Genomic DNA, 18,153 nt, shown 5'->3' on the forward strand with positions numbered 1-18,153 from the left:
GAAGCCGCCTGGTGATGTCAAGTCTCTTCAGCGATTTTTGGGGTTCGCTAACTTTTATCTGCGTTTTATCCCACATTTTTCCCATATCACGGCTCCTCTTACTAGATTAACCAGCAATAAGGTACCATATTTGTGGGATTCACACGCCGCTGTAGCTTTTTCCTCGCTGAAGACTGCCTTTTGTACAGCCCCCATTCTACGCCATCCTCAGGACGAGCTACCTTATATTGTGGAGGCAGACGCTTCAGATTTTGCTGTGAGGGCCGTTCTTTTGCAAAAGGATCGGGACACCGCCGTGGAACATCCGGTGGCCTACTACTCCCGCAAATTGACTCCCAGTGAAAGGAATTACGCAGTAATTGAAAGGGAGTTGTTGGCCATTAAGACAGCTTTTGAGGAGTGGAGACATCATTTGCTTGGAGGCCGCTTTCTGGTGGAAGTACGAACCGACCATCGTAATCTGCAGTACTTACGCTCTTTGCAATGTCGGACACCACGTCAGGCCCGGTGGGCCTTCTTCTTCTCTCCTTATGTATTCAACATAACTTACATACCTTGTACTTCCAATCTGAAAGCCGATGCTTTGTCTCGCTCTTTGGAAAAGGAGGAGGGTATTCTCAATCAAGATTCGCCTTTGATCTCACCTGATCATTTTTTGTTGACGCTCTCTTCCCATCTTCAGAACATTCAAAGGGAGACCGGGGCTGACCCTGAAAGAACGGCTCTTCTCAGACGAGCATTTGTCACGGAACAAGACGGACTGCTTTTCTTTCAGAAGAGGCTTTACATTCCCTGGGATACTCTCCGCAAGAACATACTACATGGTTTCCATGACTCGCACGTCGGTGGTCATTGTGGCGTTCGAGCCACTCGGAACCTGGTGTCCAGACAGTTTTGGTGGCCCGGCTGGGCTAGAGATGTCAAGGTTTATGTGGGCAGCTGTCTGGTCTGTGCTCGATTCAAGGCTCCCAGGAGACGACCTTTGGGGCTGTTGAGACCCACTGAAATACCACCTTATCCTTGGCACACCATAGCCACCGACTTCATAGTCGAATTACCTCCCTCTGAAGGCTATACCTGTATTATTGTGGTAGTAGATTGCTTCACCAAGTATGCCCATTTCGTTCCGTTATGCAAGATACCTACTGCCACCCAGATGGCTTTAGCCTTTCTACACGAGGTGTATCGACTGCATGGTTTACCTGAGAAGATCATTTCGGATAGAGGGACTCAGTTCCTTTCTTCTTTTTGGAGTAAGTTGTGTGATCATCTTGGCATTCGAAGGGCCTTGAGTTCTGGTTATCACCTGCAGTCCAACGGTCAAACTGAGAGAACAAACCAGACCCTGGAGGACTATCTTCGATGCTATACGAATGCCACTCAATCCGATTGGAAATTGCATCTGGACCTGGCTGAGGTCTCCTACAACAACACCATTCATGCCTCCATTGGAGGAAGTCAGTTCTATTGTTCTGCAGGACAACATCCCAAGTTGATGCCTTTTCGTACAGTACCGCCCAGTGCGGTTCCGTCTGCTGATCAACTGGTGGCAACCATACAGGGACAACACGAGCTGGCACTTGGAATCTTGGCTGAGGCTAAGGAACGCATGAGGAGGCAGGCGGACAGGGGTCGGACTCTGGAACCTGGCTTTCGGGTGGGAGATCGGGTCTGGTTATCCTCCAAGAATCTGCCAGTCTGTAACTTACCTGTCAAACTGGCTCCTCGTTATTTTGGTCCATTTAAAGTCATTCAGTGTCTGTCCCCTGTGGCCTTCCGCCTTCAGCTACCCCCTTCTTGGCGGGTCCACCCTGTTTTTCATGTTTCCCTTTTGAAGCCCTATGTGGTTGACAATTTCGGGCGTGCCTTTCCTTGCCTGGCCTCCGTCCAGGTACGAGGGGTTCCTGAATTTGAGATCCAGGAGATTTGTGACTCGCGCATACGTCGGGGAGTGCTTCACTTTTTGGTGGATTGGAAAGGGTATCCAGCTTGCGATCGCACTTGGGAATCATTCAATAATGTGCACGCTCCCCTTCTTGTTCGCGAGTTCTATCATCTGTTCCCTTGGAAGCCTGGGGCTCCGGGTCTTTCTGGGAGGGGTCATAGTGTCATGCCACTTGCCTGGAGACCGGGGTTTTCCTCTCGACCCACACCATCTTGGCGGGTCTACTCACGCTTCCGCGCTTGGGGTTCCACTGTTCGGAATCAGGCTCCTCTGCGCATGCGCGGGCGACCGTGTCCACGCTTCCGCGCATGCGCGTTGGATTGGGCACTCGGAGTTACGAGAGCTTGCTTCTCAGGCCTCGTTTTGGGCCCGCCAGCGCTTGGGAACGAGGCGGCTTGCGTTCCAGGCCTCTCTGGTGCTGGCGGCGCTATAAGAGGAGCGATGAGCAGCAGCTGATTGCGTCTCAACGCGGTTAGTTTCTGATCGTGTTCCCGCTCCGTTTTGCTTCCTGTTTTCTGCCCGTTGCCTTCCCTGCTCTGGGTCCTTCTTGGGCCCCTTGGTTCCTTCTTCCCCTTGGTTCCCTGTCTGGGTCCTGTTCTGTTCCCGGGGTGGTCTTCAGTCCTGCCTGCCCTTGGTTCCCTTTTTTCCTGCCTTCTCTGGTTCCTCCCTGCCCTCTGTTCCTGTTACTCTTCTCCTGCCTCCCTCGCCTCTCCAGCCTGCTGGGTTTCCTTGGAGAACCTTCCCTTCAGCTACAACTCTGCCGGATTTGCTTTCCACCGTGGACAAGACTCTTCAGCTTCTCTTCTCAGTTGGATTTGCCTCGGAACTACTACAGCTACTGAAGGACTGACATCATCTGCTCGCTCCCCCTGCCAGTGCTTGCACTGTCCTGACGTCACGAAAATCAGGGGTGTGCTCACCGTGACGTTGGGAGTCGGTTCACCCTCCGCCCTGTTTAAATCTTGGGTTGAGGTTTGGGCTGATTTCTCGCGTCACACTTACCTCGGTAAAATACAGACAGTCTGGCTTCCAATCCAAGATCTCCCGTGATATCACTCTTAACACAAAACAATTTTCACTGGCTCTACTTCTAAACAACCAACATCATTGTCGTTCACTGCCCATATACAAGCTGGTACTTTACTCAATTAAGTCGGTAATGGCTTAGATAAAAATTGCGATACAGGAGTCTTTTGTGGCAATATCATCAAATACACTCCATCAGGAGAACAATAAATAACAGCATTCAATTTCTTCAACAAATTTAATCCCAACACATTTTCACCGCTATTTTTCGTCAAAAGAAATGGCCAAGATTCAGTGAATGGACCTAGTGTTATAGGTACTAGTTGTGACACTGGACTAATTAATGGTGTACCTGAGAACCCTACTGAGACATTGTTATGCCCTGATAGTGGTATATCTGGAACCTGCTGATGGTCAATTGAACATTTTTTTGCACCTGTGTCCACTAGAAAAATGTGTTCCCTGTTCCCAACCTTCATTTCTACGTAGGGCCCTTTCTGATCTACGGGAATAGATTCTGGTTCCAACCCCTGTCTCGGGCTGTCCTAGTAAAACAATACATTGTCAGATGTAAAGTCGCCAGTGTAATATGCATTGGACTGATTGTCAAAAATATTTCCATCACTTGTGCTGTTTCGCTGTTGGTTCTGATTCTGATTCTGAGTCCCCTGGTTATTCTGAAATTGTGGCGCTCTTTGGTTTCTATTCTGTCCTTGTGTTCCCAGTGACCTCTATTCTGTCTTCTCGGGAAAGTCCCATTTCGATTCTGTATCTGCGGGCACTGTGCTCGCCAATGGCCTTGTCTACAATAGGCACATTGATTAATCCCTATTGGACCACCTCGCATGTTGGAAAATTGGACTCTGGATGGTGAGTTCCGGCCACCTCTATTATTGTTTGCTACTTGCTGCAACAATACTCTTGTTTTCAAATTCCCTTTGTGCCTTATTTCTTTGTCTTTCTCTGCATTTACTCTATTTTCATAATACTGGGCCATGTGTAATACTTCACTTTTTTTGCTTGCCATACACTTTCAGATGTCACTATGAAATTTTGAATTTTCGGTAACAACCCTTGCACAAACCTATCAACAAACAATCTCTTCCCGGGTTCAGTACTCAAGTCTTGACCACTAAAATCTGCAAATACTTCTCCAAATCGATTAAAATAATCAGTCGCTCCTTCTTCTTTGCGCCATAAACAAGCAATCAATTTATCCCAAACTATTCTCTTCTCGGGTGCCAAAGTTTTAAATTTCTCTATTATTCGCGATGGTAAAGCCAGCATAACTTGCAGCGGTTTTTCTCCAGCCTTTCTCTCACCATCAATTCTAATCAAATTCTCCCATGTTTCACCTAATGTCGGCACGTCATTAATATTTCTTAACTGTTTCCATATATATACATGAAGAATCACGGGAAACAATAAATCAATGTCACTCAATGTAAAAACAGATGAATTCAAAACAGATTCAATTTCTTTATAGAATCCTGGCAGGTTTTTCCTAATATCAGGGATTGTCTGCCTGATATTATTTACCTCTTGCCTAGAAAAAGGGACATGTACAAACTGTGCAGTATAATGGGCTACTATCGTTCACGCTGGAGTGGTTGCAGTGGCAGCAACTTCTAATTTCGGGACAAACGTGGGAGGCACTTCCCTCATGGGTAATTGCAAAATAGGTGTTTCTACATTTGTTTGTTTATTAAGCAACAAAGCTAAATCAAGAGAAAAAGCAGTCGTTCCAGTTTCAGGCGAAAATGCTCTTTTGTAAATCGTCATTAAATCAGCGGGACAACTTGTCTTATTCTTCATACATTCATCTTGCAAATACTCTACCATGACCTGTAATACCTTTCTCTGCATTTCTGGTGTATACTGACTAAACGTATCATGCACTTCCATTGGAGAAATGGCGGCATCTGTAATCCATCTAAGCGCATCTCGTGTACAAATTATCATCTCTTCACTAACAGGTTTCAACGGCGGAAAAAATCGTTGCTGGACATATGACATATGCAGTTTATCTTTCTTCGTTAATTCTCTATGCTTAAACACAAATATTATCTCGCAAATGAGAAAGAATAACCAAATCACGCAACTCTTGCGGTGCCAATGTGTCAGTCAAATCACTCCATATTTTCACAAGATAATTCCCCATGCATTCCAACAATACCTGCTGTTCACCAAGGCCTCTATGATGAGATATGGAACTTTGCACAGCTGCTTCATCGCCACCATCAACATATGTTTCTGCCCAATTTATCAGCTCTTCTTTCCTGTCTTTGCTAACCGTAATACGAGTCACTCTACTGTTTCCTTGCACAGGCCCCATCTCTGTAGAACTGCCTACTAAAGAGGCTAACTTATGCTCTGAAGGCAGTGGAGGAAATGATGTCACAAGCACAGGGGGAGAGGAACTTGCTACTGGTGCAGATAGAACAACGGGAATGGGAGGTACATAAGGAGGAGGTGCAACGGTATCAGGTAATTATATTGCCACATATATGGTCGCCGTAAATGATATTGCTGGAAAAATGTTGTGGCAATATTATTTGGGTGACCATATGTATGGCGACTGGGGCAAAAAAATGTTTTTTTAAAAAAAAGAAAATTGGGGGTTGCGGGGGTGTCCCCCGCATGTTCCATGCAATAATGTCGCCGCAAAAAACGACCATTTTTCGGCGATATTTTTGCATGGCGATATTTTTGTGGCGACATTATTACATGGACCCGGTGCAACTGGGTCAGTACTTTGATGTTTGTTTCTTCGCTCATTCAATATTTTGTTTATTAGCTCATCTGATGTATGCAAATCTTGCTGCAGGTATATTTTCTGTACACTTAATTGGAAAGCACTGTCCATGTTCCTAAGGGCCTCTGTCTGTTGATGCTGATCATGCTCTAGCGCTTTCTGTGCATTCGTTTTATGTCTGCGCGTGTGTTTCTCTCTAATTCTCAAACAGAGATTAGCTTCCTTCCTCCAGTCTCTCACGACGTCGAACCCCGCTGGTCTGGCCTTCTTGTGTAGCAATACTGATTCTAAGTGTTCTATATGTGCCAATTCAAAGCTCCCATCATTAGGCCACTAAGAGTCTAATACATGTCTGGTCTGCCTATGCCAAATCGCATTAAACACTATTGCCCCTAAACCGTATTTTATATACATTTCATATGCCGCAACCCAGTGGGTGGCGCAAACTGGCCAGTTTCCAAAGATTGTCTACCGCAGTGGAAAAATCCCACTAAGCAGGAAGACAATTTCCCAGGCATGTTTAATCCTTACCCTTCTCTTACCCTGGGCGTTTGATCTTGCAAGAGCAACTCTCGGCCAATATCAGGACATTTAAGAATTGGGGCACGACTCACCTGATCAATCAATTTGTCACTCAGGACGTAATTCGTCCGTATACAGATGCAACCAAGAATCATTGTGACTCCGTGTCTGGCTCAACCTGTCTCGTTCCAGGACTCACACCTCGATGCTCTCTGGGCGCTGCTCGTCGATCAGGGATCAGCTGTATTCAGATCTGCAAAGGAGTCTCTCATCACTTCTACAGGTGCGCCCCGAACACCTTTCGATCCCAGCTTGACAGCTTCGTCCTCGATTCGTTTTTGCCTTCTTCAAACTCAATGTATACGAAGGAGCAAAAGGGGGAGGGTCCCTATTCGGGCACCATATTTGCTAGGCCATAAAGACCGCATATGGAAACTCAGGCACAATAACCATATACGCTAGTGACACTGCAGACACGAGATTCGATTTCCAAAGTCTGGTTTATTTCAAAGTATTCTCAGTCAGCCCACTGGGTCTCTGCGTCTCGCAACGTGTGTTCCCAGACCTCGTGAGACGCAAGAGAGCGAGCAAAGCTCAAGCAACAGTATATATACATAACATGCAATCTTTTGAAGGCAATTCAATCCGCCCATAAATGTATCGTTCAGGCTAGGGTTCAGTGATTGACAATCATGACAATTATGACACGTTATGACAAATCTCTTTTCAGTCTAATTATAGTTATTCTAGCAATAGTAGCAGAGACAGCTTTCTGTTATGGGGAACATAGAGCTCTTAGTTCTGCAAGGATATCGTGTTCGTAGGAGAGAAACATTCCTTAGCACGTTATCTATGTGTTTTGATTCCTGAACTAGGGGTCAGACAGTTTTGAAGCAGAAAATACCTGTCTCTGCGAAGGAGTACCGCTAAAAGAATATAATTCATGCTTTAACTGCCTTTTGCTACAGCGTTTGCAAGACAGGCCGGCACCTGGTCTGCTGATTAGATGCAGCTTCTGCTCACCTTCAAGGACTTCATGAGGGATAAAAACAATGTATCTCTGTATCGTTTGACATTCCTGTCTGTGTTAGTCTTTCAGCATTCAGGCCGTGGAATACATTTCGCAAAGCGTTTTGACAGAAAGGAAAAAAGCAAATGTCTGACATTTCACAAAATGGACGCCCTCTGGTTACATTGACGATTCTGCGATTGCGATGTTTGTCACAGGATGCGATTGGTTTCTGGCCAACATAATATACATATTATACATACTATAGGGTCGTTTCTGGTCTAACACTAACGCATAAAATCAAAGAGAAGCAAAAATACTTAATGTCATGAACCGCCGCCTGCGCCCATTCTGGACTTCGTGGTCCCTGACCCATAGAGGACTGAATTCTGTGAAGCTTCGAACATGGCCGTTTGGTGCGGAACAAAGCTTGCCAGTCTTAATGCGCTACGTTCAACATTCTACAAAGCAGACACACCCCCGCGGCTCTGCGCGTCTCAAGGCTACCACTCGGAGCAGTCTGACGTGTGTTGCCGAAGTTCGGCCGGAGCTTCCTTCCTAGTCCTGTTTCCCGGTTCCTTGAATCTACTTCCTCCCTTTCCTTTCCTCGAACTAACTTTACAATTCTTCCGGGTTCCTCAACTGCACTCGAGTCACAGCGTTCCGTGCCTCCGAGCTCGGACTTAGTCTCCTTCCTGGTTCCTGGTAATGGACATCCGACTGCCTCCTGGAGTAGGACCGCTATCCCCACGCTGGAACCAGACGACCAGTACACGAGTCTCTACAAATCCGGGACCGTGCAAAAGAAATCATCAAAGAAGGTTGCAAGCAAGGACAGACAGGTGGGAAGGGGAGAGACTTGTGACACTTAAATCCCAAACCCCACATGTTTTAACTGTTATGCTATTATCAAAGGGCTCAATCCCTTAATGCACATTCTCAGGACAGTGCCCGAACACATCTCCTCTCGGCTGAAAAAGAGAGTTGCCACCACAAACGCCTGCAAATAATAGATTATTTTACGTGATGACATCACACGTAAAATTACACGTGACATCAGTTATAAAAAAAAAACGTTCCGTGAACATCATTTCTGACGTTATCCAATGACACGGATAACCAGTTAGTAGACATCAGTTAAATACCATATGATGAAAAGTGATAAATACTGCAGTAAGAAAATTGTTATTTTATAACTTCTCGATATGGTTAAGACCCTTTGAAGATCATCATTGATAATTGATGTATGCTGCAATATCCACAAAATTTGTTTTTGTGGGCACTGGTATTAAGAGTGAGAGTGCAGTCATCTGTTACTCCCAACTATTGCAATACACATTTGAATATCACCATGTTAATGTTAAATCACGCATTTAAACATAATAAAAGTCATCATTGACAGTTGGTATATGCTGCAATGACCTCAAAATTAATTTTATGGTGTCAAAGTATGTAGTGTCATTTCTGACTCCCAACTTTTACAATACTTATTCAAATGTTGCCATACTATAGTGGACCATAGATAAATCATGACATGTACTGCACCTCAAAATTATTACAGTACAGAAAAGCACATGTCAATTCAAAGCATAAGTTGAAATACCAATTTAAATTGATGTGTCACATTGTGCAATAGTATCTGAAAGTCCATGTGCGCTAGATCAGAACTTGAAACATTATCATAGGTCCTAATTATAATCAATACCCCTTATAGGGGTTTAAGTCAAAAACAAATAAATCCCATCCATTGTAATTTTTCATTTCGGAGATGGGTAGAATGGCCTCACAGCTCAAAAAATAGATAACTCCAGTGATCTATTCAATAGTGCTATTAACACATAACCCTCTTATTGTGGCCTCAAATAAGTGATCACCAAAAGACATGCATCTCATGGTCGCAGTTGAGGCCAACTAAAGTACCTGTTAAAAAGCAAATTAGTTTACATTCCAGTTGCCTTAATTTAAAAGCCTAAGGTTACCACCTCTTTTCCCTTCCTAGCTTTCATTAATCCAATAAACCGAATATCCTCCTTATTGCTCAATTGGTGTTGTTCTTGCCAATTTATGGCCAGTGGAGATATAGGGTCAATACTTCTTAGACTCGCCAGCTGTTCCCTAATTCGGATTCTCAACTGTCTGATAGTGCTGCCTATGTAAAGTTTACCACAAACACAAATTATGGCATATACCACGTAACAAGTTTTATAGTTAATGAACCCATTGATCTTGATAGTTACTCCATTGGTATTAGTGAATGAATGACAATTATCATGAGCATATTTATAATAGTTACAGCTGCCACATTTGAAAAAAACCTTGCTTTTACTTAGCCAATTCTCATTGGTGTTGTCATCCTTAAGATCCAAGAAAGAAGAACTCAATTTTTGCTTAATCGTTTGTGCCCTTTTGAAAGTAAACTTAGGTTTCTCTGACAAAAAGGGTAGCAGATCCTTGTCTAATCTCAAAACGTGCCAGTGTTTGGAAACCATATGATAAAGTGTAGAGGAATCTTGTGAAAATTGCGTTATAATAGCAATCTGTTATTGTACAGGTTTTTCTTTAGTGCGATCACATAATAAGTCAGACTGATTATACCTGATATATTTATCGGCTGCTTTAGTTATGCAGTTCGAATGATAACCTCTGTTCTTAAACCTTCCAGTGAGTAATTTCGATTCCTCCAAATAGTCTATATCTCGGCTATAGTTTCTCCTAGCTCTGTAAAATTCTCCTGCTGGGATGTTGCCAATCGTGGATCGGTGGTGACTGCCATGAGCATAGAGTACAGAGTTCACCTCTGTTGGTTTGCAATATGTTTTGGTTTGTATCTGGCCATTTTCAACAAAAATATGCAAATCCAAAAACCAACTATTGGGTCTATCTATATTACTCATCCACAGCTAAAGGATTGAAAGTACCGGGACGAATACCATAGGTGGGTCCTATGCCCGGTTTTAACTTGATTTAGAAATTCATACTAGTTGAATGGACCATTGGTCATTATGGGCTTTTCTTATAGATGGGCAATTGGAATGATTTGGAGATCAAGATTGTGCTGTTTTTGAACACTCGTGTGGTATAAATTTCAAACCCCCTTTTCAAACGGAGAGGAAATAGTGAAAACATGTGGGGTAAACCTACTTTAAATTGGCACTGCATGCTAAAGAAATAGCACTTCTAACTAAATGCAGCATATATCAACAGTTAAGGTTTTATTGAATCATGTGTACTAACATTTAGCAACCCAATAACTCTCACTCCCAACACACAATTTGGAATGGTTAATGATATCATTGGAACAGATTTCATTACCATCATATTGGACTAGCTAGAATGGCTTCACAAGTTTTTGTCACAGGAATGTGCATGATGATATTTCTTTTAATATATGTATTGACCCTTAAGATGGGATCCATGCCACAAGTGTATGAAACAATGGACGGAAAGACTGTCCGACATTGTAATCTGTGGCCATTTTATATATTTTATCTCCAACCTCCTCTCTACCATTTGATTTCGATTTGAATCTACCCCTACGTCCTGACCTGATGTGTGACACAAAATGGTATGGTTTTTTTGAATATGCAATAATTTGTCACAATTCTGCTTTTTTAATTTTGATGGAATGTATTTGCTTTCCGACTGAATTCTTATTTGTATTTGTGGTACTTTTAATTGTTTATTATCTGTTGACCCAAATAACAGCCTTGAAAACGACAGGTGGTGGCAACACGTGTCAGCTGTTCGCAATCTGTAGAATTAAAACATTATTTGACGTATTACTGAAGTCGTTTTGAGTGACATTGAATTTACATCGATAGACTCTTTCAACTGCCAGTGGTTTGAGCGCGAAACATCTTCCAGAACCCCAATCTTGCTGCTATTCAGAGAAGGGACCAGCAACGCGCCCAACTACTTTTCTTGCCATCCGGACATCCTTAAGAAAGAAAGCAGAAGATTTAAGGAAGACTCAGAGGACGTCATGCATATGATAACCAGGATCGCAGTCCCCAAATCCATGTCTCTAAAGGGCATTGTGGAAGCCCATGGCATGATCCAAGTTGTGCAACAACTACAAGGTGGGGCATTGCTTATCAGTTCGGACAGATTAAGATCAATTCACTGCTCATGAATAGACTTTCCTCCAAGAATTATGCTGTGTGAGAAATGAGCTGTCACTTGGTGCCTAAGGTGTGCTGCTTTGGAGGACAAGACTGGTCATTCCATTGCCATTGATACAGAAAGTTGTTCACATTGCCCACACAGTACACTAGGGATCCACCACAGCAAAATAGATTCCCACCTGCGGGAAAAACTGTGTTTCACAGAGCTGGAAAACACAGTCGACTCATTCCTGGCCAGTTGCCACTAGTGTCAGGCGGCGGTGGTGCAAACAATACCATCCCTGCTCTGGCAAGCAGTCACTTTGGACTTCGGCAAGATATACGAAAACAGACATTTTATGGTAGTGTTGGATGAGTACTCTCAGTTCCCCTAAGCACAATGTGTACAATTGACCTCACTGGATACAGTCATTCTGGTCTCAGAGAACCTCTTTGCCGCATATGGCATTCCAAAGTCAATCAGACTGGACAATGCCAAGGCCATGAATTTACAGAATTCATCAACCTTCATGGCATATACAATCGCTGCATAACCTCATATTGGCGAAGGGCCAATGGAGGCATGGAAAGATTCATGCGCACCCTGAAAAAGGCATTTTGCACTGCATACGACAAAGACAACGCAACGGAAGAAGTCCTAATGGCGTCCTTGATGGCATATGACACATCTCCACATGACTCTACACGGGTATCACCTGCCAAGGCATTTATGGACCGCAAAGTACGGTCTTTGTGCCTGAACACTGATCCTGAGACAGCCTGATAATTGACACACAACAAACATGTCCAAAACAACTGGCTAACAATGATAAAGAATCAGTGAGAAGAGGACTTATCTCCTCACACATTCCGGTAGGAGACCAGGTTATGCAAACGCCATCCCCTGCATAAACTGTGCTTCCCTCATGAGACCGAACCATGAGCAGAAAAGGATCAATGACCAAGAAGTGAAAAGGAAGACGTGACCATAGATCACGGCTGGTGGTGGAAACTAACACTTCCGGACCACCAGGAGAGTGAACATATGATAGGGGACCTCTGGGAAGTTCAACAGACATCTCAATTAAACCCAGCACGCCGTGAGGCAACAAGTGTGTCTATAATCTCAGCGCAAGAGAGTGGATCAACAGACAGTGAGATGTCGAAACATAAAGGACCGGGAACAGACACATCAAGCCTTCCAGGTGCACAAGCCGAGAGCACAGGAGAGAACCAATCAAACTCAGAGACTATGTTTTGGATGAGATATGATTGTTATTTTATGCAAAGTATGTGATTATGTTGTTCCAGTTTCCCATACAAACAGGAGCATGGGTAGTTAGTTGTTTTGTTTAAATTGTTCGAAGTGTGGATGGATGTTGACACAGACCATCCCGCCCTAACTTCTGCATACATGACGGAAAAGTGATACAGACAGACATTTCTCTGAAAGAGATGTTGCGTAAAATGCCCTTTAGCAAAACGGGGCTGAACGGGTTGAACCCGGGCAATATACCACATGATCTTTACTCCTGCTTCTCCTTGACACAACTGTTCATCTTTCATTATGCTTTTTCGTTACAGACGAAATCTCTCATATATGTCCAAACATGTAAAGGTACAGGTCCTCATTTTAAGATAATTCTTATTTTATCTTCTTCTTAGAACCTGGACATTACAGCGTGGATACTTTCATTATTGGCGGTGTGGCCGTCCTTGCTCTGCTTGTGATCATTCTTGCCATCATCACCATCGTCATCCACTGCCAGAAAAAGTAAGTGCAATCCTGTGAATAAGTGTGCCGTTGGATTAATATTGTTTAATTTAATTTGATGAATTGCCCTCCTCTTCTCTTCTTCACTCCACATTATGCCTAATATGTTCGGGTAAAGCCACAAGCTGCGCCTAGCTCAGATTCGGACCCATTGGCTGAAAAACGCCTGCATTTCTGTTTCACAAAACTGCATGTTCGTGTATCATTTATTTAATAGGGAGACGTGTTCCCCGTTCCATTTATTGACTGATACTACCTACCCCAAAGATCCTTCTCTTAACGGGTGTAAACCTCTCTCTTATTCATTGCTGTGTTCTTTTTTTGAGGGTGGAGGGAGGTGGTAAGGGGGATAGTGTATACTGTTAACCGATTTCAATTTTGATAGCATTCCTCAAAAATGCCATTTTGAGAAATTGAAATGGCGATGAAGCGTCTGCAGTGCCCCTGCCACTTTGACAGACATGGCACAGCAATGCACCTTCTCTAACGCTGAATGCACCAGCCCTCATTTGCAAATGCGCACGTCTGCCGTTGCACCCCGGTCACCCGCCTTCCCCTTTGTAAAGGGCAACCTGGGGCCGAGCGGGGGGTGAGCTTTGAATGTGCGCTACCCGTGGGTGATGTCGATGCAGAGCACACTTCCAGAGCCTAGTTGTCCACGTGAATGCTCTGTTAATACCGCCCGCAGACAGGCCGCCAGTCAATCGTTATGCAATTGATCCTGCCGTCGCTTACAGACTCGTCCACATCTGACGTATTGTAGAGATATCGCGAGACCTCGCGGTCTTGCGAGATCTCTTGTGCGGCCGGTAGTGCAAGCCCCGCGTGCCAAACGGCATTGCAGCGGGAGAAAGCCACGGAGCAAGACGCGCTCCTGGGCGCTCCTCCCAAGAAGAGGCCTCTAAGCCACAAGAGAGACTATGAACACTTATGCCAGCTGAGTCTCAGTTCAGGGGCCTGTTGCCCATCATTGATTTATTTCATGTATGTTGCAGAGTTACTTTAGTGTCACTGAAGAATAAGACACAACCTGCAATTTCACCGCCTCCTATCATTTATTGTGGGAATTATACAACACGTATGTAGAGTGGAATCGAATATCGTTGCTTTCTTTTCGCGGTTTTGATGGTTCCTTTGGTTTCCTGCGCAGTGGTCGCAGTGTACAAAAAGAAGTAGTGGAACTATGTTCCCTGCTGGCCTGCACGACTCCCCACAAACCTCATTGCCACGCCCCCTCCCATGCACAATACATACCCCAAAACACATGTGCCTACTGTTTAAAGGAACGTCCAGTGCAGTGCACTGAAAGTGCAAGTTTCAACTTCTTCCTACACTTTCATTTTAAAACGAAACCATTCCAGAATGGTTTCTTTTTAAAATGAAAGTATACAAATGGTAAAACTTAATTAAAAGAAGTAGAGGAGCACCGGACACTTCCACCCACTTTGACCACTGTTCCTGCGAAATCTAACACATTAAATAAAAGTTCTCCTTTAACTAGTCATCACATGATAGTGGCCTCGTGCATAGGCTCTGGGACCCTCCCTCTGCTGTTCTTGCCACAGAGCATGTGGCTGGTTCTTGCACTGGCAACACCCTGCCTTAACTACCAATGGCACCTACATTGGCCCCAAACAAAATACAAGACAAACCAGCTAAACCTCAAAACTCAGCCATTTGCCTCATTTTCTGCATGAAGAGCTCTGATCCCATCACAGCGGGCATTGAATATCCACAATAGTTGCTGTTGTGGCAGCCTGCCATGGACATCCAGCAGGCCCAATTGTGCAATGGACATCAGCACTCTGGAAGCCCCATGCCTCTGGAGGGTGGGGCCTGCTCTAGATGTCCAGCAGGCCCCATGGTGATATGGGACACCAGCACCATTTGGAGTGGGGGGCAGGGCAAGCCATGCCCACGACCATGCAGACCTCTGCCACCGTACTGGCACGAGGATCCCACAGCATCTTGGCCTGCATGTCCGTGCTCACACGATGCGGGCCCGCAGGCCTAATGAATGAGAGATGGACTCAGTCGTTCCTCTTCGGGAGCTGCAGCAGTTCTGGTGCACATGTCTGCAGAGGCTCCTTTTATTAGCTTGAGCCATGTTAAGAGGGCAATACACACGGGAGGGACACATTCCCTTAAAGGGCAACACACTTGGGAGGGTCACACAACACACTTGCTATTCAAACAACACTTCACGTTAACCACTTGATGTCTAATTCGCAAAGCTCTATATGGGGGAGCCTACTGGCTTGCCATAGCAGCAGTGCTGATCGCCATCTGAGGTGGGGCTGAGGCACAATACGCTGAGAATGTGCTGGCAAACAACCTTCCTGCCTTCTCGCTTTCTTTTAAAGATATTTGGAAGGGCTGTACCCCTCCATTGATTTTTACTCACACTATCCTTTCTCAGCTGGTTAAGCCCATACTGAATACTAGAAGGTAGATTTTGGTGCCGTATCCTTGGTTTACCACCCTTTATCCCTATGGCCATTATTAGATTAGAACTTGGCTTGACTTCTTTGAAGGCATTAGTACTAAAGAAGCGGGCCTCGTTGTATGTAAGAATGACCAGTACTCTAAAAAATGGATTGTTAACAGCGGTCCATCAGGAAATGGATAAGGAGAATTCGATATACCCAACTATTGAACAAATGGCCAATCTGTTTCATGAAATAGGCTTGCAACCCAGGGAGGGTTGCTTCTCAGATGAAGCAAATAGAACTCTGAGCAAATGTATAGATCTCTGGGACTGGCTAGAGAATTTTGAACATTTAAGTGGCTTGAGAAGCTATCAATTTGTCCAACATAGATTATATGAGTTTAAGAAACCTCAGAGCTACCTAAATATCTGTCCATCAGCCAGACTCAGGCGGGTTATCTTATTGCTCAGATTGGAGCAACTACCCACAATGATGATCACGGGGAGAAAAGACAAGATTGCTGTTGAGTTGCGAACATGTCACATATGTAAAATCCAAGAGCAACTGGAGATGGCAAAACACCTTTTGACTGAATGCCTCGATATGGCCAGTAAAATTACTCCCCTTCTTGGCAGCTTTGTGCACGAAATTGAGTATATCAAGGACGACCTGTTTTGGCACCATTGTATGAACTCGAACAGTATGCGTCTGTTGACAGCTCTTTATACCATTTGGCTGAGAGTTGAAGTTAGATTGGACATAACTCTTTAGGCTAATTTTGTATAGATAACTGCAAATCGAATGCATGTAATATATGTGGATAGATTTTATGTGCTTATTTTCTTTCTTTTTAGGCAATGAATTTTCTTCTTTATTTGCGCTCAGAATTGTATTGTATTTGGATTATGTATTAATTTTTATTGTTATTTTAAAAGTTTGTGTAAAGTTTATAATTTAAACTATAACACAATAAATAAATAATAATTGTCATACTGAATACTATGACTTCATTTAGCATTCCACCCCTCCAAGGCCGATGACCGGCGAAAGAGCACTATTGTTCTAAATGTTACAGCACATGTGACCATCTGCACGATGGGTTGGCCATTTTTCCGGATGCTTCTCTTTGTCTGCTTCCAGAAGACCACCTGATCTGCTTTGCCACTCAAAGCCACACTGCAAAATGGCAACAAAGTGTTTGGGTGATGTGCCAGGGTGGGTTATTGGCAAGAATGAGGCTGACTGCTGTGGAACTCCCTGGCCGCTCCAATAAAGGATGGCGAGTACAGGGGGCCACTCACCCGTTTATTGATTCGCTTGCAGAAGTTGGTTCTGCAACATTGCGTATGATGGGAACATGTGCTGCTACTCGCCAGGCATTATTGTGAAGGGCTCTGTAAATTGCTGTATGGGTGCGATCCAAGCTCACCTTATGAACAAACCATAACCACGCAGAGCGGATCCACTCAGGGCAGTACAACAAAGGGAGAGAATAAGAGGCACCTTTCTTCTTTTCTTTGCTACCACAGGATGTAAAAAACAGTTTACCAATATATTGAGGGACATGAAAAATAGAGGGGGCAGGTTGGTAACCAGTGAAGAGGTGTTAGGGAGATTTCTCACACAAGTGCTTAATTCCCTCTACCTTAGAGCCCTCCAGCTCTTTTGCTATTCTTTTTGGGCTTTGAACTTCATTTGCTGTGTGTTGTACATTTTTTGCTCATTTACTATGAAGTCTCACCCACCCCATAGGCATCATCTCATTACTGTGTGTCACCCAGCACCTTTAGTGCAGTGACACATGGTTGTCTTTTTAGACTTCCCACTTTAAACTCCATTTTCTGGGACTGACTACTGTCTCCCAGAACATGTAAAGTTGCCATTGACTTTACTAGTCTTTTTAAACTTACAGACCCAGTACACCTAATCTTCCAATAGAGTACTCGAGGGGTTAATAGTTATCCCCTTTTGTCTGATTCTCATAGAACATTATTATGTTCCCCTTTCTCTAAGATTTGGCTGGTGGCAGTGGTATCTACCATTTTTATTCTACTGTGGACTATGAAAATAGCCTCGGTACCATTAGATGCTATGGTGGTAGCCTCAAACTCAAACCCGGTAATCCACGTTTATTTTAACTTGGTTCCGGTCGAGTTATTTCACCATATCTTTTTGTAAAGGTCTTTCTAGCATTTTACTCTGCGTGGCAAACCAGGTTTGGTTCCTTTGTTCGCTGTCCTTTGGCAGGCTTCTGCACCGAAGCCCTCCTTAGGCGCCTGAGTGTCTGGGTGAGGTTTGAGGGCCCCTGCCCAGGGTCTCCTTGGAGACCCAAGTCACGCTCTTGTTTGAATGACCAGGTGGAACAGCCACCCTGCTGTGTGATTGACAGCCATGCTGTGTGAATGGGGTATAGGGTGCATAAAAAGCCCGTCTCTGGGGCTGGAAGGCAGAGTCGCCACTGGATCAAGAGAACCAAAGAAAAGCTGAAGGAAGAAGACTGCTGCAACTACTGAACATCCCGGGGAAGCCCTGCTGCAGGCCCGAATCACCCGAAACTTCGACGACAGAGAAGATCTGCAATAAATCTTCT

General features: G+C 44.3%; 1 protein-coding gene across 2 annotated transcripts in view; it reads left to right on the forward strand.

Moving 5' to 3' along the window:
- CD226 (CD226 molecule) overlaps positions 1 to 18,153 on the forward strand; it is a 446,184-nt gene that overhangs the window by 355,081 nt on the left and 72,950 nt on the right. For both annotated transcript variants that reach the window (XM_069620780.1, XM_069620781.1), the window contains exon 4: positions 13,026 to 13,134. In XM_069620780.1, coding sequence (XP_069476881.1) covers positions 13,026 to 13,134 — 109 coding nt within the window. The remainder of the gene's footprint in view (positions 1 to 13,025; positions 13,135 to 18,153) is intronic.

This window comes from Ambystoma mexicanum, chromosome 5q, assembly GCF_040938575.1.
Source record: "Ambystoma mexicanum isolate Mex_15411 chromosome 5q, UKY_AmexF1_1, whole genome shotgun sequence".
Taxonomy (NCBI): Eukaryota; Metazoa; Chordata; class Amphibia; order Caudata; family Ambystomatidae; genus Ambystoma; species Ambystoma mexicanum.